This window comes from Mchenga conophoros, linkage group LG7, assembly GCF_057382185.1.
Source record: "Mchenga conophoros isolate Kocher_MC1m ecotype Shallow Benthic linkage group LG7, M_conophoros_male_GT1.1, whole genome shotgun sequence".
NCBI classification, from domain to species: domain Eukaryota; kingdom Metazoa; phylum Chordata; class Actinopteri; order Cichliformes; family Cichlidae; genus Mchenga; species Mchenga conophoros.
In genome coordinates, this window is record NC_140532.1 from 67,304,513 (window position 1) to 67,330,637 (window position 26,125).

The following is a 26,125-nucleotide window of genomic DNA, read 5'->3' on the forward strand; positions in this document are numbered from 1 at the left end:
AGGTTTATATCTGGGACTCTCCACCATTTGACCTTAGAACTGAAGAAGCTTCTCGGATGAGAGGTGAAACGTCTTCAAGCAACTTAAAGAAGTCCAGACGCTTTTCTTTGCATGCTCCTTTGATTAGCAAGTGGTGGAATCCAGCATATGCAACACGCTGGCAGGTGGATGACGGAAAGGCAGGAGGAGCAGAGACCCGAGGCGGCAGTCTATCTGGGTCAGATATAGGGATGGGTACCGGTATCCGGTGCCGACATAAACGGTAGTAACCAGACCGAAAAGCAGCGCACATTTTGCTGCTTTTTTCCCCCCTGAGATGTCATATACTTTAGATTCTAGCCAATCATTTTACGTTTCCGAGGATAGTAGGCGGGCCCGGGTATGTACGTTCTTTTAGAGCTACAGATTAAAAATGCCCAAAGCGAAGCGGTCAAAGTCTGGCTGTACTTCACAGCAGAAGATGCAAACTCAGCAGCAACAAGTGCTTTAAGCTGATACTGTGATACTGTCAAAGGAGGTAACACCTCGAATCTGATGAAACACCCGGAGACGCATAGCATTTTGTTAAAAGCCAAGAAATGCACCGTATTTGATAGCTTGCTGTGAGACCTCACACCGAGCACATCTACTGCGGGTGGGTTGCCTGTTATCTGACCCGGAGTTAGCAACATCCCCCAAGAACCCGAAGAGGAGCATCCTGGCCCGTAGCCCTGCCAGTGTAGCAGAAATGATGAGGATGATGATGCAGCAGCAGCCGTTCTTCTCTGCGTGAGTAGCTTAATGTTGTTCGTGTGTAATTTACGTTGAGCAGGCTAACCACGTTATTACATTAATGCATGTAAGGTGAACTAGCAAACATCATCATAGCTACATGCGGCTGTCTTCCTGTTTGATGGCAGATACTCCCTTCACCCTGGCCAAAAAGGCTAAAATGACCAAAGAAAAAGTGGGAAACAGTTAAACATGAGAGGTTTTTGGACAAAGTTTGTGTTTTTTCCATTGTTTAAGCTTCCAGCCAAGAGTGATACCATATATGTATGGGCAGAAATCTGTGCCATCAGAAACTGAATTTGAATAAGTTCAGATTGAATCTGAATTGTAACTTGAATAAATGCTTTTGAAAACTGAATTTGAATTAGTCTAATTTGAAATTGAATTTTATATTTTGAAAATGAATTGATTTGCTTTGAAACTGCATTTTATCCTTTAAAAATTCAGCTCTCTCACAATTCAGTTTCAGTTCCAAAATTCAGTTTTTTGGAACTTACATCTGGTTCCGGTTCAAGCGCAGATTAATAGAACTACGTTTTACTAGCGGACCGAAAGTGTTACTGACGGGAATCTACAGCGTCTTGAGCTGAATTAAGACTTCAGAAGTCATTCGTCATGTCGAATGACCAGCGGATAAACTCTCAGGTTGGTAATAAATGTATTACATGTATAAGAACAAGCGTCATGTTAACAAAAGATAGCCGTACGGTAACTTTTATGCTTATTGTAGCTGTTAGCTAAAAACGGTAATTTAGCGTAGTTTGCCCTGAATTCAGCTTTGACAAATATGATCGACTGTTTCTAGTAGAATTCCAAAGTTGTCATCTTGGGCCCTCTCAGAGTGCCCCCTCTGTATGCTTGCAGAGACCCCTACAGTAGGGAAATATGCAAAACTGTGTCCAAACCTTTGTGTTTTAGCTTTATTTATGTCTTACACAGCATCCCAACTCTTTAGCTAACTTAATAACTTTAGCTAAAGTGAATAGTTAGTCTAATTCATTAGTGCAGCATTACTGGATCACCTCTGTTTGAAGTGATATACAACTATCACTGAAACAGCAAACTTTGTAAATAAGCAAACAACACTTCTCATTCTCTAAACGTTTGGCCACAGCTGTAGATTACACTATCAGTGCTTGTTCACTCTTGACAATAATAACATTTCTAAATTTACTTTGTGCATTTACAGGTAAACAATATCTAATATTTTATCTAAATGACTGCTTTGTCTTTGAAAAGGGTGAAGAGCCTGAGGCCGGTGACAGTCCAGTTCTACTCTAAGACCCCTGCCGTATGGTGTTCATGCTGTTTTCTACCCCACAGTTACAGCATGTCTGACTGCCTGTTCAGCATATGCAAAAATATATGAGTTTAAGCATGTGATGACTAAGGCCTTCCATTATGGTGTTTGTCATCACATGTCACAGACATCTGGATGATCATTTGGAAAAAACTAAAAACTTGTTACTTCATCTTTTATCTTTATTATTATTGTTGTTCTTATTTTACATGGTTAGGCATTAGGTTTATTTGTAGTAGTCCTTTCCAACTTCTTTCCCTCTTCCATGTTACTGTGGCAGCTTGTCAGCATCTATTTGGGTTTGGAAGTGGAACAGAAAGTAAAGAAATCCAAAGTGCCATTAAAACCAGGAGAGGTTCTTATATTTCAGAAGAAGGGATTAATTCAAAAGAAATGACCTCAATGCCATATTTTATTTAGGAACCCTAGAGAGCACTTTGCAAAATAACACATTCTTATAATTTCACCCTCAGATGAGCCAAGCTACGACTGTCAGGGAAGGTGATGTAGGTACAGAGCATATGAGAGTGGTTAAGTTAATGTCTCTTGTCTAGATGAAGGCACAAGAGGGATCAATGGCAAGGCGTGGAGATTCAGTATCTTCAGTCTTCAGTGGACACTCCATTTCTGGCACAAAACTCCTGTAAAAGATGGTCGATTTAGGAGGTGACCCGACAACTTCAGCCTGTCAAACATAGTAATGGAGCAGTATGCTTTAAAAAAAAAAAAAATCTAATTAAGCATGCACTCAGTACCCTAAGAATTATTATGGTAGTTAAACACAGTGATAGTTGTATATCATATTATATCACTTCAAACAGAGGTGACCCAGTAATGCTGCACTAATGAATTAGACTAACTATTCACTTTAGCTAAAGTTATTAAGTTAGCTAAAGAGTTGGGATGCTGTGTAAGACATAAATAAAGCTAAAACACAAAGGTTTGGACACCGTTTTGCATGTTTCCCTACTGTAGGGGTCTCTGCAAGCATACAGAGGGGGTACTCTGAGAGGGTCCAAGATGACAACTTTGGATAAAATGCAGTTTCAAAGCAAATCAATTCATTTTCAAAATATAAAATTCAATTTCAATTTAGTGATGATCATTTTCAAACCATAAATTCAATTTCAAATTAGACTAATTCAAATTCAGTTTTCAAAAGCATTTATTCAAGTTACAATTCAGATTCAATCTGAACTTATTCAAATTCAAATTGATCTTATTCAAATTCAGTTTCTGATGGCACAGATTTCTGCCCATATATATGCCCCATAGCTGCAGAAAAGGCTAACATTGTTGTCTTTTTACAAAAAACACAGCTGAACATGAGAGGTTTTTGGACAAAGTGTGTGTTCTCCATTCTTTAAGCACCGGTTTGAGCTCCGTTTAAGCACCGGCACCATTTCAAAAGTACCGGTTTGGTACTGGTATCGGATAAAACCTAAACGATACCCATCCCTAGTCAGATATAAACCAAGTTAAGGTGGAGTTTATTTTCGTTGTGCTGACTTTTTACAGTCAGTTACAATAACTCGTACTGTGTACTAGCTAGCATGATGGATTTTATATACAGCTGGGTGGTGCTTTGATGTTACTGATGTTGAACTTGTTTTATCTTATTTTATTTATAAGGTTAGGTATTAGAGTTTCCAACCGTCCCATAAAAAACAGAATCGTCTGGTATTCAGAGAAAATATTACGCGTTTCTTATTGAGGTGAAAAGGAACAGTTTGTCCCGTAATTCAGCTACAATGGAAAAGGCACAAAGCTGGAGTTATTCTGTGTCTTTGCTGCACAGCTGCCTCTTCTCCTCTCATTCTCTCTCCTGTTGCTACTTCAATCATGAAACTGATCAATGATCAGCTGATCGGCTTTTCTCTCTTGTTTGTTTATCGCCCACTTTGTGCCAGAAACCAGCGGATGTCGCTGTTGTTAGAATTTATTTAATATTAATTTCTAGTATCAGCTGATGTTTGCTGGAGCCACAGCTGTAAACCTGCTGGTCATGATGTCGGTTTGGTTATCTGGTGAGAGGGAAACATGAAGATGAAAGCAGGAGATGTCCTTACTGGATCATCAGAGCTGTGATGGAGAAACAGGTTTACCTTTTAGGTGACATGGATGAGTTGAAGTTATGAACTGTTGCTGAGAGACAAATAACACCAGGATCCTTTTCTACGTTTGCTCTGACCCAAAGTGCTGCTCATAGGGGGTCATATGATTGTTGGGTTTTTCTCTGTATTATTGAAGCGCCTTGAGGCGACTTTTGTTGTGATTTGGTGCTACAGTATATAAAATTGAATTGAATCCGAGTATAGGATTTCCAGGCTTCTGATTGGGCAGTGAAGTACCATGAGGGCCGTAAACAGGAAGTGTTTTTGTTGTTGTTGAGGCGTGCAGAGAGTAAAGCTGCTGCTGAAACAGTTATTGTCTCCATCTAATACTTCAGAGAGATTCAGAAACACATAACAAACCCTGACGTTAAACCTGGCTGATGCTCCGAACACCTGAAGGACGTGTTTTATTTCAACGTACACTAGAGGAAGCCCCGCCTTCCCCCAATAACCTTTAAAACTGTTACCTTTTGTTGGAGCTGATGCTTTGTAATCAGTTGTCTTCAGTAGAAATGAGTCCAGCTGAGCTGCAGATGTCCTGAAACACCAAGGAGCTCTCTGAGCATCACACTGCGGTTACTAGAAGGTTCCTGCTCTTCACTGTAGCTGCTTTTCTCTCATTTATGGTAATTATTTTACTGCATTTCACAAAAATCTGCAAAGACCTGCAGATTTCCACCTCATGTGACCCATCGACCGTTCTCCGCTGGCTGTGGTGACTTTCAAAAACTGTGATCCTGTTTTCTTTGTCCCACATGTTCACACAACGCTGTGAATTAAAGAGGGACTCCTGCTCACCCACTGGAGAAGTACAAGCACCTAAAAACAGGAGCTGTGCTGGAAGGCGTCTGCACGCCTCAGAGTCCAAGCAGGACATGAAGCGTTTGGTCAAATATCATGTGAGTCACAATATTCAACAGACTGGAGCTTTGGATCTGAAACTAAAGAACTTCACACAACTTCTCGGCCTCTTCCTTGGTTTTCCTTGGAATGCTTTGTGTACGGATCAAAGAGGCAGCAGGAGGAGGCTGCAGGCGAGACAAAGACATGGATTTGTAAACCTCCAGAGCTGCTCGGGTGATCCTGAGCGCTCTGCAGCACGCAGGCAATCAGGCAGCTTAAAACCTGAAACTGTGTCATCTGTTCAGGAGGAACCGGGACTCCCCACGTGCAGAGTGATGGATAAAATAATACAATGTCAATCAGTGCTCATGTGTGACCTGGTGTGTTGTGAGTATTGTGCGTTATAAAAATGAGCCAATTACAACGGAGGCTCTGCTTCAGGGTCATCGAGCTGCCTGCCCTTCAGGCCGCCGCGCTCGGAGGAGGATTTAATTACCAACGCGTTAATGCTGGATGGGAGCGCCGATATGAAACCCTGTTCCTCCGCAGCAGACAGCCGGTGGAGACACGCTGTCGCTGGCAGGAGGAAGATCCTGGATGTAAACTAATTAAAACAACTTGTCTGCGTTGCCCCGAACCTGCTGCTGCTCACTGTCTCAGTGGGAATCCTGCCGTGAAATGAGCTCAAAAAGTTTTATCCTCCAGCTGCTGCAGGTTAGATCAGGACCGAGGCTGTTTGCTCTTCCTCCATCCAGCTCATCTTTTACTATTACCTTAGATTCGTGCATGCAGTCCTGATCAAAGAGGCCTGATGGGGAAACATATCAGCAGACGTCTATCAGGACAGGACGGGTCTTTGTTAGTCTGCTTTAGGTTTGGTCTGACGGGAGCTGGACCCGAGACAGACGGCATCCAAAGCCACGCGAGCGTTGTTGTTCTACATGTGTGAAGATGCCGATGTGTCTTACCCACGAGGTCCCACTCTCCGTTGGCGATGTATCCGGTGATGTCAGCCTCAATCATCTGCAGGTCCAGAGACCAGCCGCCGTACGTCCACGAGCCAAACTTGAGGTCACAGCGCTGCACGTCAAAGGGAAACCAGCGGACGTCGATGTAACAGGTGCTCTTAAATATTCCTGAAGCAGAGACGGACATTCAGACGAGTGCTGTTAAAACAAGCTTCAGTCAAAGGTGGAAAAAAACAAGAAGAAGACTTGACAGGACAGCTGTTACTGTGCTCGAGGGAAAAGGAAGAGGGGGACGGTGAGCACAGCTGAGATTACAGTTTGTATTTGACACAAAATCTATTTCAAATCACACAAAGCAGCAACGAGGTCTCCGGTCAAAGAGGGAAACGCAGGAACAACAGAGACGGCAAACAGAAAGCAGCACATGTGAGCGCAGACGCCGTCACAGAGAAGACAAGCTGTGAAGACAAACCTCACCCACTGATTGATTTTACAGATGCAGAGACCTGAAAGCAATAAAAGGAAGTTATTTCTCATGTAAACAGGAAAAGGAGCGCAGCCTCCCTCGGAGAATCACATCGCAGCTGTTTGCTTTGCATTAACTCCGCGTGGATGAGCTGGAAAAAAGATGAATGTTTAATGATCCCGGGGAGGAATCAGGACGCCGCCGCAGCATGAGCTGACGCCTACAGCGAGGAAGAAACACCATTAAATATACAGAACACCTGAGGTTGAGACCCGGGGTAAAACACGGGGGCAAATATGGATTCGATTATTTTATAGGGCAGCAGGCTGGAGCTGAAGGTGCTCTGAAAGGTTTTTAATTTCTCAAGTTTGAGTCACACGTCCACAGTAACAAGAGGTTTGATTGGAGGAGTAAAGGTGAGGCTGTCAAACCCGAGACCAGCATAACAGCTGTCAGGCATGCTGGTGGGGGCATCGCGCTGCTTCACTGCTACATTAGACCAAGTGGATGGAACGAAGCAGGAGGACTGCCCGCAAGTTCTTCTCAAATTTTAGTTTCACATTGTAATCCTGGAGGTTTGCTCCAGGACACTCCAGCAGGACTGTGGTCTCCAAACAGCTGTTACTGATTTCTGATTGGACGATGGCTTTCCTTTCTGCTTCTGGATCATTACAGTTCAGCTTTGAATCATTTGCAGATGCATATTGTTTGTCTTTTACTGTAAAGCATCAGTTTTTCTCATTTCACGGTGCTCTTTGTGACTGAATCAATTTAAAAACAGGGACAAACATCCCAGAATCATCTTTCAATCAGCGCCGCGCTAAAAGACAACGTGAGTCTCAGGCTGTGAATCACGACCATAACTCCTCCAGATGACCTCGGGACCTCATGTTGAAGCCCCCACCAACACACACACACACACACACACACACACACACACACACACACACACACACACACACACACACACTTTGATAAAAATGCTTTTCACAGCCTATTCACACTTTGATGTCCAGAGTTTAATTATCTGAATCAAACATCGGATTTAAAATTGAAAATCCAGTCTTTGTGACGTCCTGCTGCTTCCACCATCACACTGTGAACAACAGTGAAAGACTCTGAAACAAAGGGATGCATTTTATTTTTATTAAAAATATTCACCCTGAATTATGAAATTAGATGGATGGAGAAGCTTTTTATAAATCTGTAGTCACTTCAGCATCATTGAATAAGTAGAACCACAAACTCCTGTTAATGTTAAACAGCTGTGATTACAGGTGAATTCAGGACTGTGTAGTTGTTGTTGATGGGAGGGGCTTGTGTGTGTTACCTGGTGGCAGGTACTGGCAGTAGCCTGTGGAGTTGACCAGGATGTTGGTGTGGAATGAAGCATCGAACCTTTCATCAGCGCTGTGGGCAGAGACAGATCCACAGTCAGGGTCCGTCAGCAGCCATGAGCGTTGAGCAAATCATAGTTTCATCAAGACGACAGCCGAACGCGCACACACGTGTTCTGTACACGTGCAGCCTCGGACACACAGAGCTGTGTATTTATACCTCTGACCTTCATTAGAAACTCTTCACTGAAACAAACCACATCTCCATCGAATAAAATTAATATTTAAATAATGTCCACTAATTCTTACAGACGTCGTCAGGGTTCATTTTACCTACAGTGATGCTTATGAGCTGAAAAATATTATTATTAAATGACTTTATTGCTTCAGAACTTTCTCCTTTTTAATGTTTTATTTACAAAACTCCTCTTGTTAAATGTCCTTCCTTGTCACTCTGTGTTCATCAGAGCTCAGCCCACAAGGAGCTCAGACTCTGGGAAGATGCTCCAAACATGTCAGCTGTTCCTCGGCGCCGAGAGAGGAACAGCTGCTCTGACAGCTGAAGAGAGAAATCTTTCAGGGCCTTCTGTGGAGGTTTTATTGTTGGAACTAATTGGAGGGAGAGCCCAGAGCAGACATAGAACATGCTGGTAGTATAAACCAATCAACCACAACAATAAAACCACCTGCCTAAATTGTGTAGGTCCTGCTCATAACCCAAAACACTCCTGACCCACAGGGGCGTGGACGTGGGCCTCGTGGACTGTCCAGTGTTTCAGGAACAGTTGAATACAAGTCGGGGCGTGGAGCCGGCTTGGATCAGGCTTGTCCAATATCCGCGTTGCTGCTTTACCAGGTGTAACAATTAAGTTTAACATCCAGGCATCCATGAAAACAGGATTTATGAAGTTTAACAGAGTTAGAAGTTAGCAGGAAGTTAACTCGCTAGCTTCTATCTAAACATGATATAGCATGTTCTGACTGAGAGATTTCTGAAAAAATTCAAACGTACAGCTCTGCTATCACTTCCAACATGAATGAAGACAGGAAACTAAACAGCAGTGACGTTTGTAGGGTTACTGAAGTTGGGCTAGCTGCTATATAATGATGTGCTACGTGATCGCTAGCAACACAGCTATGTTAGCATAACATTAGCACAGTGAAGCTGGAGGATGAACGCTAACTTTTTTCCACTGGATAAAAGTTAACGTGAGGGTTCCTGATGGTTAGAGACAAATGCAATCGCATGGCAGGATGCTGTGAACCAGCGGTGTCAAACTCAAATACACAGTGGGCCAAAATTCAAAACTGGAACAAAGTCGTGGGCTAACATTAATATTTATTGAAGAAAAAAAAAATCTTCCTCCAGATATAAGAATGAAACTTTTCTTATGGACTCAAACAAGTTTTGCTGAAAAACTGAATATGGAACAAGCAAAGCTTAATACTAAACAATATATATATTAGCTGTATAATACCAGTAGGCCAGCTCTGATAGTAATTTGGTATGGCTTCGCGGGCCAAATTTGGCCAAATCCAGTAATGCTGCACTAATGAATTAGACTAACTATTCACTTTAGCTAAAGTTATTAAGTTAGCTAAAGAGTTGGGATGCTGTGTAAGACATAAATAAAGCTAAAATACAAAGGTTTGGGCACAGTTTTGCATGTTTCCCTACTGTAGGGGTCTCTGCAAGCATACAGAGGGGCACTCTGAGAGGGTACAAGATGACAACTTTGGAATTCTACTAGAAACAGTCGATCATATTTGTCAAAGCTGAATTCAGGGCAAACTACGCTAAATTAGCGTTTTTAGCTAACAGCTACAATAAGCATAAAAGTTACCGTACGGCTATCATTTGTTAACATGACGCTTGTTCTTATACATGTAATACATTTATTACCAACCTGAGAGTTTATCCGCTGGTCATTCGACATGACGAATGACTTCTGAAGTCTTAATTCAGCTCAAGACGCTGTAGATTCCCGTCAGTAACACTTTCCGTCCGCTAGTAAAACGTAGTTCTATTAATCTGCGCTTGAACTGGAACCGGATGTAAGTTCCAAAAAACTGAATTTTGGAACTGAAATTGAAATTATTCGAGAGCTGAATTTTTAAAGGATAAAATGCAGTTTCAAAGCAAATCAATTCATTTTCAAAATATAAAATTCAATTTCAAATTAGACTAATTCAAATTCAGTTTTCAAAAGCATTTATTCAAGTTACAATTCAGATTCAATCTGAGCAATTCAAATTCAAATTGAACTTATTCAAATTCAGTTTCTGATGGCACAGATTTCTGCCCATAGAACTGGAGCCATCTGCCAATAAAAGCTCAGATGCAGATGTATTGGTATCAATGAATGTGTCCAGCCAACATGTAATAAGACTGAAGTACAGCGATGCAAAGCTAAATGTTATAAGGTCTCATCCAACAGAAATGGCAGACAGGAAGTTTGCTGTAAAAGTGAACCCACTGGCTGATAATCATTCACCGTCAGGCTCTGGTCCTGTGAGCTGGGTCTGCCTCATTAAAACCAGCCGGGTCAATATTCCCTCTGACAACCACCCACCCCCTCCACTTCCAAGGATCAAACTTTGCAGCTCGGTTAATGAGCTGAAGCGCCACCAGCAGAGAGCCTCCCACAGCCCCGATGTTAACAGCGAGGTGTTCATGCTTACAGGAGAGAGCCTAACTTTAGCATCTATAACAGGATGGCTGACTCGGCAACAAAGAAATAAAACCTCAAACTGAGAGATGTCTTTGGCTTCCACCAGGAGACAAACTGATTTCTGGTTTATTGATTTCTTTCAGAAACTTTGCAGATCAACCAGAAGACGAACGATCGTGACGCTCCATCTCCGTTCTGACATTTTTCATACTTGGGGCAGCTACACCAGGAAACTTTAGTCTGTACGTCCTGCTCTAAAGATCGGGTTAGAGGTTATCAGCTGTGCAGCTAACACACTGGGATACATTTAGAACAAAGATGGAGTAATCTCTTCCCGGCTCCGTTACCGAGTGGTTCGGCTGCTCTCCCGCAGCACACAGGTACCTGTTGTACAGCAGGATGTCGGGCCTCCAGATCTGGCTGTCGGGGAACCTGACGTTGGTCACGCCTGGATAGTCGGACGTGTTCCACTGCAGGTAGAAATCTGTCCAGTACTGCAAACACGCATACAAAAACCCCATGTTACCAATGGACCGACCCACCTCGTACCCACATGTGTTTGTGTGGAGTCGCAGACTTTATTTGGCGCTCTGTGCATTCAGTGAGTTACAAAGCAGGATCTCGACACTGTGATTGTCAGACTTCACATGAAGGTCATCCACGTCAACAGCAGTTATTTTTAGCCCCCTTCAATAGCCAGTATTATAGTTTTCCTGCCATATTACCATAAAAGGCTCCAGTATGATGATGCTAACATTAACACGTGTTGGTTTCCATGCTGAAGAACAGAGCAGCTTTGCAATAATATTATTTTAGCTCAACATTTCTGCTCAGAGCCGAACGGATCGTTCGTGTTTTTCAGCTGAGCTAACGTGTACACTCTTGCTTTTAATCCTCCAGGTTTATAACCTGTTTGTTTGGGTTTAAATAATATTTATGTTGTTGGCTAATGTGTCCTGTTTTTGGGTCTTTCTTAAAAAAAACTTGTATGTAAACATTTGATGACATGAACACTCCACCGATGCTTAAAGTAACCGGGAACAGATTTATTAAGTGACCGACGCGTTTCGGCATCTTTAAATAAAAAACAGCAAACAGAAAAAAAATACACATGGACCAATCACACCTTCACAAATAAACCAGCTGAGCAGTTGAGGTGGTGACAGCTAATTGGTTGAGCCACAGCCCAAATAGATTCTGGACTGAACCATTGCAGATTAAAAGGGGGAGAAAATAAATAAATCAATAAAATAAAAGCATGTCTTAACATAATACGTACTCAAAATTACACAGAAAAATGCAAATTAGTTCAAATAAAAATAAACACGGTTTTCCACAAATTCACTGTATTTCTGTGAAACCTGCATAAATGATGGGCTAACAGTAAAATCACACAGATGTGATTCTTCTGTGTGATCAGCAGCAGCTGGCTCCTGTTTGCCTGACCTCCAAATCTCAGCTGGTGAAATCCAGATTACATTGATGGATCTTATGTAACAGCCATTGTTAGCTCCGGGTGTTTGAGAGGACGGAGCGCCGCCAAGAATCGCCTCATTTGCATACTTGGCTCCCCGGCAGGCTCGGCCCTCGTTACGTCTCCGAGCTTCTCCGAGTTCTGTGGTCCGTGCTGACGGTTTGAGGCTGTGGTGACTGAAAGTCGCACATCCCTCTTCATCTTGTTTACTTCCTGTCACTGAGTTGAAATGTTTTTCCCGGAGGACTCCACTGAGAGCTGAACTGTTGCAGAGATATTTCCCCTCAAAAAGCCTCTGACTTTTGTAAAAAATGCAGGGCGCATCTGATGTTTGACAAAAACGTGACGCTGTGCATATAATAACTTTTAAGTTATGACACAAGAAACATAAAAGTGTCACTCCATTACCATTAATGTCCTTTCATCATCGCGTCTGTCAAAGACATGTCATCACTTATTTTGTAAGCATCACGTCAGAGTAAAGCAGCCTCACTGGTTGGACGCACTGATGGCGCGTAAACGCCCACAGGCTCAGTTACTGCTGCATCACTGCAGAATTGTTCATCTGACAGATCAATAAAAGTGTGTCACTAACAGTTAGACTTCACCAAATACACATTTCCAACCGTGTCATGGTGTAAAACGGGCTCTCTTCTCACTCTGTAATTACTCAGCATTATCAGGGATCACAGCTGGATTATTACATTCACACCAACAACAAAGCTGCGGATCTCAGCTCTTTTATCCGGTGTTAAGTGATGCCGAGAGTTTGGATAATGGGGTTTGGTATTGTGTCACCCTGAGTGTTAAAAACAAGGCTGAGAATTCTTGTTCTTTGAATGTGGTCGTGCTCCCCTCGTTTTGCTTTTGTTATGACAGTAGTTTACATCATTACATTTAGCACAGCGCAAACAGCTCGTTTGCTCCCATCTGATGTGGTGTTAAAGTGATATTTAGTTTCACCAGTAGGTGGCAGCGGCACAAAGAAACGCAGGCCAGCTATTGTAATGGAAGCCATCATTAACCCAGAGCTGCTGTTTTACTGTTTCAGGTGAGAGCAGTAGATACATTTATGTAAAGTTGATACTTATTTAGTTATAAGTAAATAACGTGACCAAATAATGCAGGAGGCTAGCTAAACGACGTTAGCCTCCCGCATTAGACTTTGTAAAACTGCTCCATCACAAATTAGAAACAATTAGCTGGTTTCAGTTAAAGTTATAAGAAATGTTTTGGTAAACCAGCCAGTACATCTTGTGCTGTGTATCGTTTACTGATTTATTCTCCATCATTTACTCTGATTACACGTGATCCCTTACAAAGGTAACACAGGCCAGCTGTTGTAATGGAAGCCATCAGTAATGCAGAGCTGCTGCTTTGCTTGTGAACACCTGAATGTGCACCTGGATGAACCGTCCCTCAGTGCACCGTGCTGCTCGACTGTAACTGTCAGCAAAGCTGGAGAAACTGGGTCAAAGCGTCACAGACGCACGAGCGTGTAAAGCAGCAAAGCTTAAAGGTGATTTTCAGCCTGTTTTTGAGACGTACGGAGCAAACAGAGAAGCCTAAATATTTTATTTTTTACTAATTAAATATTAAGATTAATCCAATTAATTTTCCAGTTTGAGAGATTTGGTGATTTAGATCAGAGCGCTTTCATCCAAAGGCCTTCAGTTTTCATTTCACATATTCAATTCTTGCGACTGTTGAAATATTAAAAGAGTTGGAATGACGTTTTACTTCTTAGCTTTCAGGAGGAATATGTTGACTCCGTGAGGTTTGCTGAAATACGTAATAAAACACAACATTAACTCCTCGCTCCGTTAGCATTAGCATGGAAACCACTGAGACTACAACATGTGAGAAACTTCAGAACACGCCGAGGAAGCCGGTTTGATTCTGAGAGCTCACAGGTAATTTCAATGAGCAGGGAGGATGTTCAAAGCCTCCAAAGCTTCACAAGTCAGAGCTGCATAAGACCAACAGAAACCTGCACAGTACAAAGGGAGAGGCCGACTGATCCACGAGATAAGGTTCAGAAAGAAAGAGAGACATGCAGCAGCTCAGAGACAAGGCCGGATATCACCACTTTTATTCTGGAAGATTTCAGGGAGACTCTGGAACTCTGAAAGAGCCGCTGATTATTATAAGACCTCTCCAAACACTTTAATTATTTGTTTCAACACGACTAAACATGTAAAAGCTGCTGAAGAGCTGAAGATGATCCTGTCGTCACCACAGGCGGATGCAAGCAGTAAAGCAGTAAAATCGTGAGGTAAATACAATATTTTAGATATTTTATTTTAATGGTTTAACTTCGAGCTGCTGTTATTTTATTACAAGAAGAAGAAGAATTTCATGTTTATTACACTCGCTGGCCACTTCATTAGGTCCAGACGCTTATTAACACGAGTAGCTAATCAACCAATCACAGGGCAGCATGTGAATGCACACTTATCATAACAACTTTTACTTTTTTTGCCCTGAATATTGAATCAACTCTAAACATTTTTATCCTCATCAGTCATTTTGATGCAGTGATGTCATGACAGTCATCAGAGTCTGGACTAAATACCTGCGTGTTACATTGTTGCATTCATTGTGGAAACTAACTGATGTCATGTGGCTGTGTGTGTCATTAATCCCAGAGGACGTTCAGACCCAAACGCAGGACAGAGGCGTGGAAGTCAACGCGATCATTAAGGCTGATCACCCAGGAAATAACAAAATACCAGCGTCCCAGTTTCCAGCGACAGAGATGGCGACCAGCGGGGAGAACCATGCGTGATCGAGTACGGCTGTCTCCACTGTTGTTCGCCGGGAGCAACCGTGTTGAGGGTCGGCATGGCTATTAGCCAGGCCAGCTTCCCAAGCGATGGTTCTAGCCAGAATCTGTCTGTTATCAGGGCGATGACACGAGGGAAGAGGTGATGGCAGCGAGCGAGGGACCGATTGCGGAGTGCAAGGTGGAGGGACGAGACGGGAGGCTTCTCCTCGTCCTCCTGGGACTAAGCTGATCCCCGCTCTGGAAGAGGAATTCCTCTCCTGTCTTTAACCGCTTCGTTGTAGGTCGTAGGACAATCGTAGGACTGTGTGAGATTTTAGTGCATCGATTTTATTCATTATTATTTGGTTTGTTTCATTCCTGCTTTCCCCTTCGAGGAATAAAGTCTTTCTGATTAGACCTGTAACATCTCTGTGCCCTGGGTTTGTGACTCTTTAGTGTCTACATTTGCACCTCTGACTTTGACCTTGAGGTCACTGATATTCAAACTCTGTGCTCTACAGCGTCTGCTGCTCTCGACCCTCCAGCAGCCTTTCATGGCTGAGGGCTAAAAAGTATAAAAAATACTGGAGCTGAAGATAAATCTCAAAACCAAAACTTTAACCTGAGGGCCAAAGACCATCACAGCTAATGTGTTTAAGGCGGTAAATATCCTCACTGCTCATTTGCTTTGTTCATTAATGAAAAATCATTTTAAGTGGAGTAACAGTTAAAGTACAGCGTCATTTTTCTGTGTTTACGCTCCTTTATGCTGCTCTGAGTCTGTGCGTCTGGGTACAAACAGCTTGTAAATGAGACGAATGCTCAACAAAATCATTGCAGAATAAACGTGAAAGCTCTTTCTGAGCCCCTGAAGGAAGAAATGTGATCCAGGAGGCAGTTTTTACTCTCACGGTGAGTCAAAGTTTCTCGTCTGCCAGGAGGAAACGAACAAAAGCTGCAGGAACACTGACATTAAAAAGCCTCCCAGCTCCGGCTGCAGAAATGTTTCTCCTCGCTTAAAGACATTCTTCCCCTTCACAATAAAACCCTGAACAATGACTCCAGCAGCAGCAGAGGAGGAGGAAGAGGAGCTGAAGCCAAATTAAATTAAGCCAAAACAGTCATTGGTCCTGGGAGAGCCTCTGGGGAGGAACCAACCTTTCCATCCGAGAGGAGCAGATTAGGCCGGATTAGTGCAGCGCCACCGTACAAACGCACATTCCACAGGCCCTGATATGAAACCTAATTAAATTTGGACAGCTGTGTGAAATGGGCTTAAGGAGCTCTCTTAATGGATTCCTGCGCTCGCCATTAGCTTTGACATTCACACCAGAGTCAGCCCTGCCCGAGGAAAACAAAGAAAACTGGCTTTCCTCCGAGCGAGACCGGCTCAAAGCGAACGGAGAAGATGTAAAGCGTCAAAGAGCAGGAGGTGGCGAGGCTCACGGAGCATTCTTGGAGACAGAGAGGCGGCGCTGGCGCTGCTTTTTGGAGTTTTTCTCCATCACAGCAAACTCACTGTATCTGGGTCAAGTGGCAGAGCTGGAGTTCATCCTCTGTGGAAGGATGGGGCGGCGTGGCTGCAGGCTTTTACTCATCGTCAGTGTTTGCTCGCTTTATTTTGCCAACAGTCAGTTTGCTCGCCATCCCGACTGCCACCGATACTCCCGCCTGCGACGGCTGGCGGACACCCTGCGTTAACTCTCTGCAGGTGACGGCAGGGGGAGGCTGGGTGGAGGGCTAGCTCATATCTTGAACTAATCCTCCGGCAGTGAGTTATGGATCATTACACTAAACTCCCCCCAAAAAGGGACGTCCATTTCTAAATGTCAAAGCTGGCACAAACATACCCTCAAGATAAAGTTTGACATGTTGGGAAATACACGGATTCTCACTGAGGCGTAGAACGCGCTCAGCCTCGGCTGCAAATGTAAAAACATATAAAAAAGACAGAAAAGAGGAAAAAGACTCGAAACTACGTCTCCTGGAAACCGCTGATGTTTCCAGCGTGCCTGACAGGTAAAGGCGGCTCACCTGAGCACCACAAGCACGAGCTCAGAACAACATTAACAGATGTAATATTCATGTGCATCTTTATACAGTCAGTGGGTTGAAGCTGTGAAAACGAATGTTTACAGTTGGTGTAAGAACCGTCTGGACCCTTTTCTACGATCATCTTAATCTTTTACCAGAAAGAAAACTCACCAGCTGTAGCCAGATGTTGGTGGTCAGCACCTGGTTCTTCTCGTCCTGAAACAGAAAAAGAAGAAAGGCGATCAACGCCTCGGTTACAATGAACGGTCCATCTGAGAGGTTAGGCTTGCTTTTCTACAGGTACAGTTGCAGAAACCAGGATAGAGCGCGCATCATGGTGTGAAGAGGACAAACCAACAAAATGACTCTGAAGATGTTGAAGGAAATCTTATCTGCTCATGATGTCATTCTTTGGGCTTTGGGGTGGTGACCCCCACCTCACACTGGGGCAGTTAAATGAGCCTGTGAAGTGAGGTGAAGGAGAATTAGCACCCTCCAGTCTGAGGTGGGTGAAGTGGACCCACCCTGGCGTTTAGGTGTCTCGGCGTCCTGTTCACAGGTGAAGGGAACTGACAGCAGGTTTGATGTGGCGTCAGGTGTGATATAAACGCTGCACCGCTCCGCTGTGCTGGTGAGAAGTTAATGAGAAGCTGTCGATTTACCACCTGTGCCACGAGCTCTGAGTAGTGACAGAAAGAACAGTTTAATGGACGCAGGTGGTGGAAATAAGCTTCTTTGACGCGACGCCTCTCCCTTAGACACAAGGTGATCCTTCATTACGGAGCGACTCGGAGTAAAGCTGCTACTTTGTTGACGTGGTTCAGGTGTGTGACCAGGACGAGACGAACACCTGGGCCTCTCTGCCTGGAACAACGCCCCACAAAAATGTGCCTTTTAAAGTTGGGATTTAATTTTACAATAAAACCAATTCTGCTCTTTGCTCTGTTGCACTTTGAATACGTTCCTTTCCCCGACTCCTGTGAGAGAAGCTTCACAGCTCAGTTTCATCAGCAGAGATGCCCGACGGCAAACACGTTACAGACATTTGTCTGGATCCAAAGAAAGACACCCTCACAGTGTAGATTGCAACGTGGCCACTCACTGAGACGTTATTCAGACGAGTCGTAACAGGTTTCTGCCCATCAAGCTGATGTTCTTATGCAGCAGCTGCAGCAATGCTGTCTTCTAACAGATAATAGTCACATGTTAGTCACATAAATGCGGTCAAGCCGCAGGTTTACATGCCGGAGACGTTGGTTTGTGTCCTGCTGGTGCTTTTATGTGTCACGTCCCCCTCCTCCACACGGATGTGTTTTCACTCACTGGTTATTAGTAGATGCTAGCAGCACTCTGAAGCAGGGGAATGTTGGTGCTGGAATAACAGCGGTGGCCACAGAGCTGTTTCCTCAGTGCTCTGAACCAGAACAACTTCTGCATAAAGAAGCCGGCTGCAGAGAGGCATAACTAACAAGTTCACAACAACTTTGCAGACGCACATGAGGATCCTGCTGCTGGCGACTCAGACTCAGCTGAGTAGGATGAATCTCTGCTTCAGTGGGGGGGTTATGACATTTTCACAAAAAATACGCAAAAAACAAACTCTGGGTTTGAGCGGCGCGAGAGGCTCGGTGGTGAATCTGGAGTCACGTGCGCTTCAATTTCCCAAACAGTTCATAAACTTTGTTGTTCATAAAAACTGGAGGGACATGAAATGAAGACTGAACACATGAACTCATATGTATTGGTGATTCCTACAGTCTCAGGTGAGTTCAGCTGCTCTGAGCTGCTGATGTTAGGAAGCAGGTGTTGATCGCTGATCATCTCTAACTCGGGTTCATAAGGGCTTTGATGGATTGTGCGGTCATCTTGGCCAAAGATGCTTTTGGGTTAAAGGAGCTTCTGTTGTTTGCATATGACTGAACACTCCTCTGCAGTCACGGTTAAAAGACAGTCTATTCTCCAGCGTTTCCTTCGTCCCTGTAAATTAATCTTAAACATGTGGAGCGCCGGCAGAGGGGAGGATGAATGCGAATAATGTCACTTTGATGAATGTCCAGCCTGTTAATACATTCTCAGGCAGCCGAGCGTACTGAAAGAATTAAAAGATGAGGATGTAAGCAAGTGGCCGGCACGTTGGAGGAGGGAGAGTCTACAGAGGAAAGAATATTAAAAGTTTAAGGACTGACCTCCAGTTACTAACGAGTATTATCTGTATGCTAAGCTGACTGCAGCCACATGAAAAACAAAGAGTATGCTTGAACAAATAAACCTCTTTGAAAGAACGCCTACATTTAACGGTCAGACAAGTTCTTTCTTGCACCAGGAAACCATATATTAGAGCAGGAAATGCACCTGGAGAGCAGATTGTTTGATATGAAAAGAAGCCAAAACTTCCTCCCAGGATCTGCAGGACGCCTGCAGTGGTTACACAATCGCTCTCACTATGCTCCTGCTGAAAAGCCTGCAGCAATGAGCCAAGAAAACTAGAAAACTTATGTAATTTATAGCTAAACGTAGAAGTTATCTGCCATTAAACTATGAAATGATAACATTTATAACTGGTTGATAACTGATTCTAAGAAAACTGCTTGTTCAGTTATTGCTATGCTAGTTGTTTGGTTTGGATCAGGAAAAGCTCGTGTTTGGTTACAGTTACAGTTGTAAATGTAATCGCAGGTATTTGTCCGTAGAGTGCAGATTGCAGTCAAACGTATCCTGTTTTCTTACTCCAGCTGTATAATCCTCGCTACGATGGCAGTCATAGAACAAACCTCTGTTTACCTCGACTCCATTTACTCTGGATGAGGCTGTAAAGTGCCCGTGGCGTCGTCGCTTTCCTTTGGGTTTTCATTTCTTTGATGCTGAGAACAGTTTCTCTGACGATAAAGCACAGGAACATGGTAGCTTCCATAAACTGCAAACCCACTCGTATGTCTTTTTAATAGGTTAATTATACGTTTTTAAAAATCCATCAATCTGTGCTGATGTCACCTGGACCCACAACACCATCGCCCTGGTAACGAAGGCCCAGCAGCTGCTGCACTTCCTCCGTCTCCTGAGGAAGAGTAACATCTACAGCTCCTCAGTGGAGAGCGTGCTCTCCTCCTGCCTGGAGTTTGTACTCAGGGGCCACGACCGAGAGCAGGAAGGCTGCACAGAGGGTCATTAACACCACCCAAAACACTGACTTTGCCCCCCCCGGAGGCTCTGGGTGGGGCACATAGCACACTCACACAGACTCTGTCCAGTCCTTTTGCGCTTCTTTCAAGCACTTTGAAACTGTTCTCTAATGTGCACCTCTCTCTTATGTTTGTCTATATATCCTGTTTTCCTGCTGTCTACTCTTTATATTTAATTCCAGCCCAGTGGGTGTGGTCACCCACCATTTCATTGTACATGTACAATGAAAATAAAGTGCTATTCTATAAAAGAAAACCAGGTACTCTCATACAGTAAGGAGAAAAGCCACAGTAGCAGCAGCCTGACGGAGAAACCAGGGTTGCCCTTTTCTCAGCCTCAATCTCACCTGTGACTCACAGACCAGACCGACCAGTCAGCCAGAAGGAAAACCCACCAGTGTGGATATAAAACTCGGGAGCAATGGGGCAAAACGGCAGCAGCTGTGAAATGGTGCTCAGCAGCTGATGAGATGATACGAGCTGATGAAGCCCAAAAATCACAGTGGAGGGGGGTGGGGAGGGGTGGGGAGGGGTGGGGGGATGAGAGACGATCACGAGCCGAAGACGTACATAGTATTATATATATTATACAGCTAAATGATAAACTTAACCATCAGGTCATCAGCAAACAGTCCATCCTGTAATCCTGGACAGTAAAGTAAGTACTGAGGCTGGCTGCTTTAGCTCCTCCCACTCCTCTGATAGGCTGCCCCTCACATATAAAATATTTAAACAGCAGGTAGGATGGCACTTTATCCCATCGCCCAGAACCAAGAGTTGAAAAGACTGAATGAAAACGAGTTTTTATAGAGATTACTGCTCTTACTGTGTGTGAATGTTGATGTCAGGAAGATGGAGGCAGGTGGAGGTCCTGCTGGTATCCAACAAAAAGATTCAGCAGAGTACAGACGATAAATGAACAACCTGATATCCAACCCTGCAGCATCTTAAATCTGTAAAAAGGCTGCAGGAGATCAAAAGCTGCTCCTGTGCTCAGCTGAATCTGATACTGTGTCGTTATCTCGTATTAATAAGTGGTGATGAATGAGCGCTGAGAAAGGATCCTAATGTTACGAACGAAACCGCGTTTCCCAGAGGAAAGATGAAGTCTTTTAAAAATGGATGCAGACTGATCAGGCGAGCTCAGATGGGCTGAGACGGAGGAAAGTGTCTGATGAATGGTACCACGAAGAAATAAATGATGTTAGGAGTGGATGAGGACTGGAGTCGAGGAGAAACCAGCAGATAAAGCAACAGATGAACACAGAGATACTTTAGTGGGTGATTAAAGGAAAATGGTGTTTTGCCCCAAATAGCAAAATTGGTATGGCCTGGATCTGGCCCACACAATGTGCTTACACATGGCCCACATACCGCAAAGAATGACGGCCCTTTGGTGGCCCAGATCTGGCCCACACATGGGTCAGCACAAGGCCCTGTGTTGGCCCAGAACAGTTTCAGCTCTGGCCCCAGATGTCAGCTTGATATGTACCTTAATCAAGCCATGTAATAACAAAATGCGCCGGGACATAATAATGCAGAAGTAACATGACGAAACTCAGACACTGATTCTTATACAGCACTTTTCTTCTCTCCCGGGTTACAACATGCCACATTCACACACTTTCTCTAAGCTGAGTGCTCTAACTACATTCATACACATTCTCACTCTTGACATGCAGACTGGAGCAGTCAGGGATTGAACTAGAGATGGACCGATCCGATATTACGTATCGGTATCGGTCCGATACTGACCTAAATTACTGGATCGGATATCGGAGAAAAATAAAAAATGTAATCCGATCCATTAAATATCACGAAAGCACCTCACAAAACTTGCAACGCGCCGTAACTCACCTCAGAACGTTAGCATGTCGGAGCAGTATGCATCACGTGATAGAGCGGCTGTGGCATGCGGGACCTGTCGGTGGTCTGGATAGCATGTGGAGCTTCACTAGCAACCTGGCATTTCATCTCCGACAAAGTTATCCCCGAGAGAAGTAAAGCAAGTGTGTAAGTCCATCTCTGAATGTTTGTAAAGCATTCCTGCGTTAAGCTTAACAAGCGACTGCCTCTCGCTCTCCGGCTGCTACTTCAATCGTGAAACTGCTTAACGATCAGCTGATCGGCTTTTCTGTCGCGAGTCCGTGTCTGTAGTTTGTTTTTGGCCCACTTTGCACCAGAAAGAGGAAACCAGCGGCTGAACAACAGCAGCACGTTTAAGCTTGATCAGCTGTTGTTAGAATTTATTTAATATTACTTTCTACTCGAGGATCTATTTCTACGTAGCTGACGGCTGGTAACTGTGCAGGGGCGGATCTAGCAAAGTTTAGCCAGGGGGGCCGATAGGGCATGAACAGGGAAAAGGGGGCACAAAGACATACTTTTCTTTCTTATTCTCATTTAAAATGTTGAGCTTTTAATAAATAATTATCTGACACCCAAAGTTTTAATTTGATGTAAAAGGAATAGAAGTCAATTACTGTATATAGTGACTATTAAGTCTAATATATATACCCTAGTAAGCTATAGTACTTTTTCCTTTGGGAAGGTACCATCTGTGCAGTCTGCAATTTTGTTGAAGAAAGATGTTGAATCTATTTAATATTTCTTGAAAAATAATTGATTTCTGTGCATTTTTTTTCACACTGCATCAAATTAAGGTTGATTACGTCGATTAAGCATCATGAGGTGGAGCGTGAGGGGTGGTTCCCTATTTTTTATTTATTTATTTTTGTTGTTGCTGGGAGTTGGAACCCTATTAGTTAGGTTGCTTAATATTTACGCTAAGTACTCTTTAAAATACCAGAATAGTGAGGATGGTGTAGGTTTAAGTTTATTAGATTGATCAGTATTGCTGAACTATGAAATATTTTTTTTTTGCATACAGGTATAACAGAATAGCTTTAGTGTAGTTGTTGTTTTAAACTTGAGTATGAACTTATACAAAATGCAGCAAGATATTTAAAAAACAGTTTTGTTGATTAAAAAACACTATATCGGATTCATATCGGTATCGGCAGATATCCAAATTTATGATATCAGTATCGGTATCGGACATAAAAAAGTGGTATCGTGCCATCTCTAGATTGAACCACTAACCTTCTGATCAGCAGGTGACCCGCTCTACCTCCTGCGCTACAGCCACCCAGTGGTAACAATGAGTAAACTAGGTTTTCGATAAAGTGTGCACTCACAAACCTGCAAAACCTGCATTTGAAACGTTGGCTACCACAGCAGTATAGTATTGCAACATGGCATTGAGGTCTACTAACTGAAATAGGAAAATAGGAACATAAACAGTGCCATCATTGCCAGACCTGGCCCACATCTGGTTGACATAGACTCTGCCATGACACCAGTCAGCCAGCAGTGCCGGCTTGACACCAGATCTGGGCCAGACCAGCTTGCTATGTGGGGCAGTGAATGTTGAGCTGTCTACGTGATGAGACTGCTGGGTCCATATTTCGGTTACATCCTGGTGCTATGGGGAGATCAAGAACCCAAAAACAAGTTCAAACTTAGGATTTTGGATGTTTTCCTGTTAAACTTGAGTCAAACCCTCAAGTCTGTAACTTTCTATCAAACACGTCGCCAAGGGAAACGGCACCTTTCACCTTCGGGGTGGAAAAGCACCGTGCCGGGATGGTTGCTGCCGGGATGGTTGCTGCCAGCGATGCAGCGGCACGCAGACAGAAGTGATGCTGGAAAATCCTCCTAACAAAACCAAAGCAGATATTTGAAACGACAGATTCGCTTCAGATGAAGCTGCAGAAGTGAGAAATCATGACATCAGGTAATTAAACGCTCGGCTTCCTGCCAACTTCACGCTGAGTCATTTATATTGATTAAGAACCTCATCAAGCCCACCCAAAAATACGTTTCCCTCGCCGTGTGCTGTGGAACGCCTTCGTCACCCCTTTAGCTAATTAGCGTGTTCCTGCTAACGGGGAGCTGTTTGTGAACTCTTGCTACTTCTGAACGTTTACGTGCTGTTAGACTCAGATTTAAACAGTATTTCTTACATTTGTTCCTTATTCTGATCCACATCACTTGTTACCATGGCAACAGCTATTCTTCCTGAAGTAAAGAAAATAGAAAACATTAAAGAAGCAATACATCAAAATGAAAACAAGTAGCTCCTTCAAGAACAATCGTTAAAGATGATAAAAAACTAAAATATTACGACTGGTTCGATTCCTGAAACGAGCCGGCTGCTTTCTCCCTCCTCACCCGACCTCCCCCCCACTCTGTCCGAGCCTCTGCTGGCGCTCCCTGCTCCAAAACCCACACTGACAGGAAGTGAATTTAAAGTTCATGTAAATACCAACGTTGTGTAAAAATAAGCTATACTTTGTCACGGTGAGAGATTTAGGTCCGATTCAGGTTTCATGAGTAACTTGTTTCTCCGTGGGACTGTGGCGCCCCCATAAATTCAGACAGAAGGAGGCGGGAGCGATGAGAGACACTGTGGGGGGCGCTCTCCACAATCACTCAATCCAAAACCCTCACACATGCAGAACAGCACCGAGGCCACGCCTGGGTCCATATGAAGGTGGAGCTGCTGCACGTGGAGCACGATCGCATCTCCTCTGTGTGCACAAACACACACAGACACGAGAGCAGACCCATGAAACACACACTCACTGCACATCGGAGACAAAAGGCAGTTTTAGAAAGAGTGTGTGTGTGTTAGCTGCCCTGCACTGTGGTTGAATAAAGTTCTGCAGCCAGGACTCTGACATGTCTAATAATTGATGTGTGTGTGCGTGTCACATGCCATGATAGATGAAAGATGAAAGTTGCCTCCTGCTGTGGCTGCTAGCAGGGTGCAGAGCGAGTGTTTGTTAAACTGGCTGTAAGATGTGCGTGAGGTAGAAACGAATGAGCTGAGCTCGTTTAGTTCCTCACAGCATCCGTTTGTTTGAGTTTATGTCTCAGCCTCACGGTCGGGCCGCGCAGCAGGAAAGTTCATCCCTGAAGTCGGGCTAATTGGAGCAAACGTCCACTCTGAACCCGCAGAAACGGTCGAGGACTGGGAGCTTCTGAAGTTTGTTTGTGTGAAAAGCAGAAAAGCAGTAATCTGAGGTGCGTCTCAGATGCAGCTCCACCAAAATCATTGTGGCTGTGGACAACAAGGTTCAGCCAGTCTGCCACTGAGTGGAGTCAAGTTGGCAGTTATATGCAATCTGTTTGTGATAATACACAATTAACTGTAATAAATGTGCAAAAAATGGATTTTTCTTCTCAGCAAAAGCAGAAATTCACTTTAAATTCCTCCACGGTGACGTAGCTGCTGCAGGACGGTCAGCTGGGAACAAGCTGCTGCAAAGAGCACTGCAGCGGAGCTGCTCGTCTGTGCAGACTGCAGCGTGTCGGCGACCCGTCTGAGTTTATTCATTCAACTCTACACAGCAAAACATTCAGTGCAAACACAGATGTTATCTGGATATTTCTGCTCCTGCTTTCCCTCTTTCCCTCCCTCATATCCTGGTTAAAGTGTTCATGATAGCGTTAGAAGATCACAATACCAGATCTTCATTGCATGGTTATCATATGATATGTCATATGTTGCCCTTAGTCACAATCATCCTTCATTTATTTGATTTATTTAACTTTATGAATTCACACTGGTTCCCAGTAAGACCTGCAGTCATAGTTACAGTGAGGAGGCACCTGTGAAGTTTATCTAACGCAGCTCAGATGCTACAATACAAACAGGAAGCAACAGACGACGAGGAAGCTGTGATTACACTGATGTTTACATATCAGTTAATGTTATTATTGGTACAACATGTGCACCAGTACATGCACCAGTACATGCACCAGTAGCTCACACTCTTCTAAAGATCCCCTTTAAGCATTTCTTTCTTGGTCCTGTATGAAGTCATCTAGTCTCTGATCTCACACACAGATGCCGTAATAACAGGGATTATTAACAGTTCATACTGAAGCAACAGTTCTTACCACGTCCATGATCTGCAGCAGGCTGAAGCTGAAGTGGACGGTCAGGCTGTGGGAGTCATTGCTGACCGGCCGCTCTAACGGGTTGTAGTTCTTCATCAGCTCCTTGTAGAGACGCCGCTGGTACACGCCCTGCAGAGAGCCTGGAGGGAAACAGGAACGACTGTCGTCAGCACGCATGACCGCTCCAACAGTTTAACTGAGGTGGAGCTGGTTAAACCACTGACGCTAACACA

The 26,125-nt window shown here is 43.8% G+C and overlaps 1 protein-coding gene across 1 annotated transcript in view; it reads right to left on the reverse strand.

Annotated features, from left to right (window-relative positions):
• The window catches only part of LOC146571668 (neuronal acetylcholine receptor subunit alpha-7-like), a 60,245-nt gene that overhangs the window by 25,746 nt on the left and 8,374 nt on the right, over window positions 1-26,125 (reverse strand). Inside the window, exons 2-6 of the mRNA XM_085280960.1 lie at window positions 25,893-26,032; window positions 16,918-16,962; window positions 10,856-10,965; window positions 7,793-7,872; window positions 5,997-6,164 (exon numbers count right to left, since the gene is read on the reverse strand). Coding sequence (XP_085137086.1) covers window positions 5,997-6,164; window positions 7,793-7,872; window positions 10,856-10,965; window positions 16,918-16,962; window positions 25,893-26,032 — 543 coding nt within the window. The remainder of the gene's footprint in view (window positions 1-5,996; window positions 6,165-7,792; window positions 7,873-10,855; window positions 10,966-16,917; window positions 16,963-25,892; window positions 26,033-26,125) is intronic.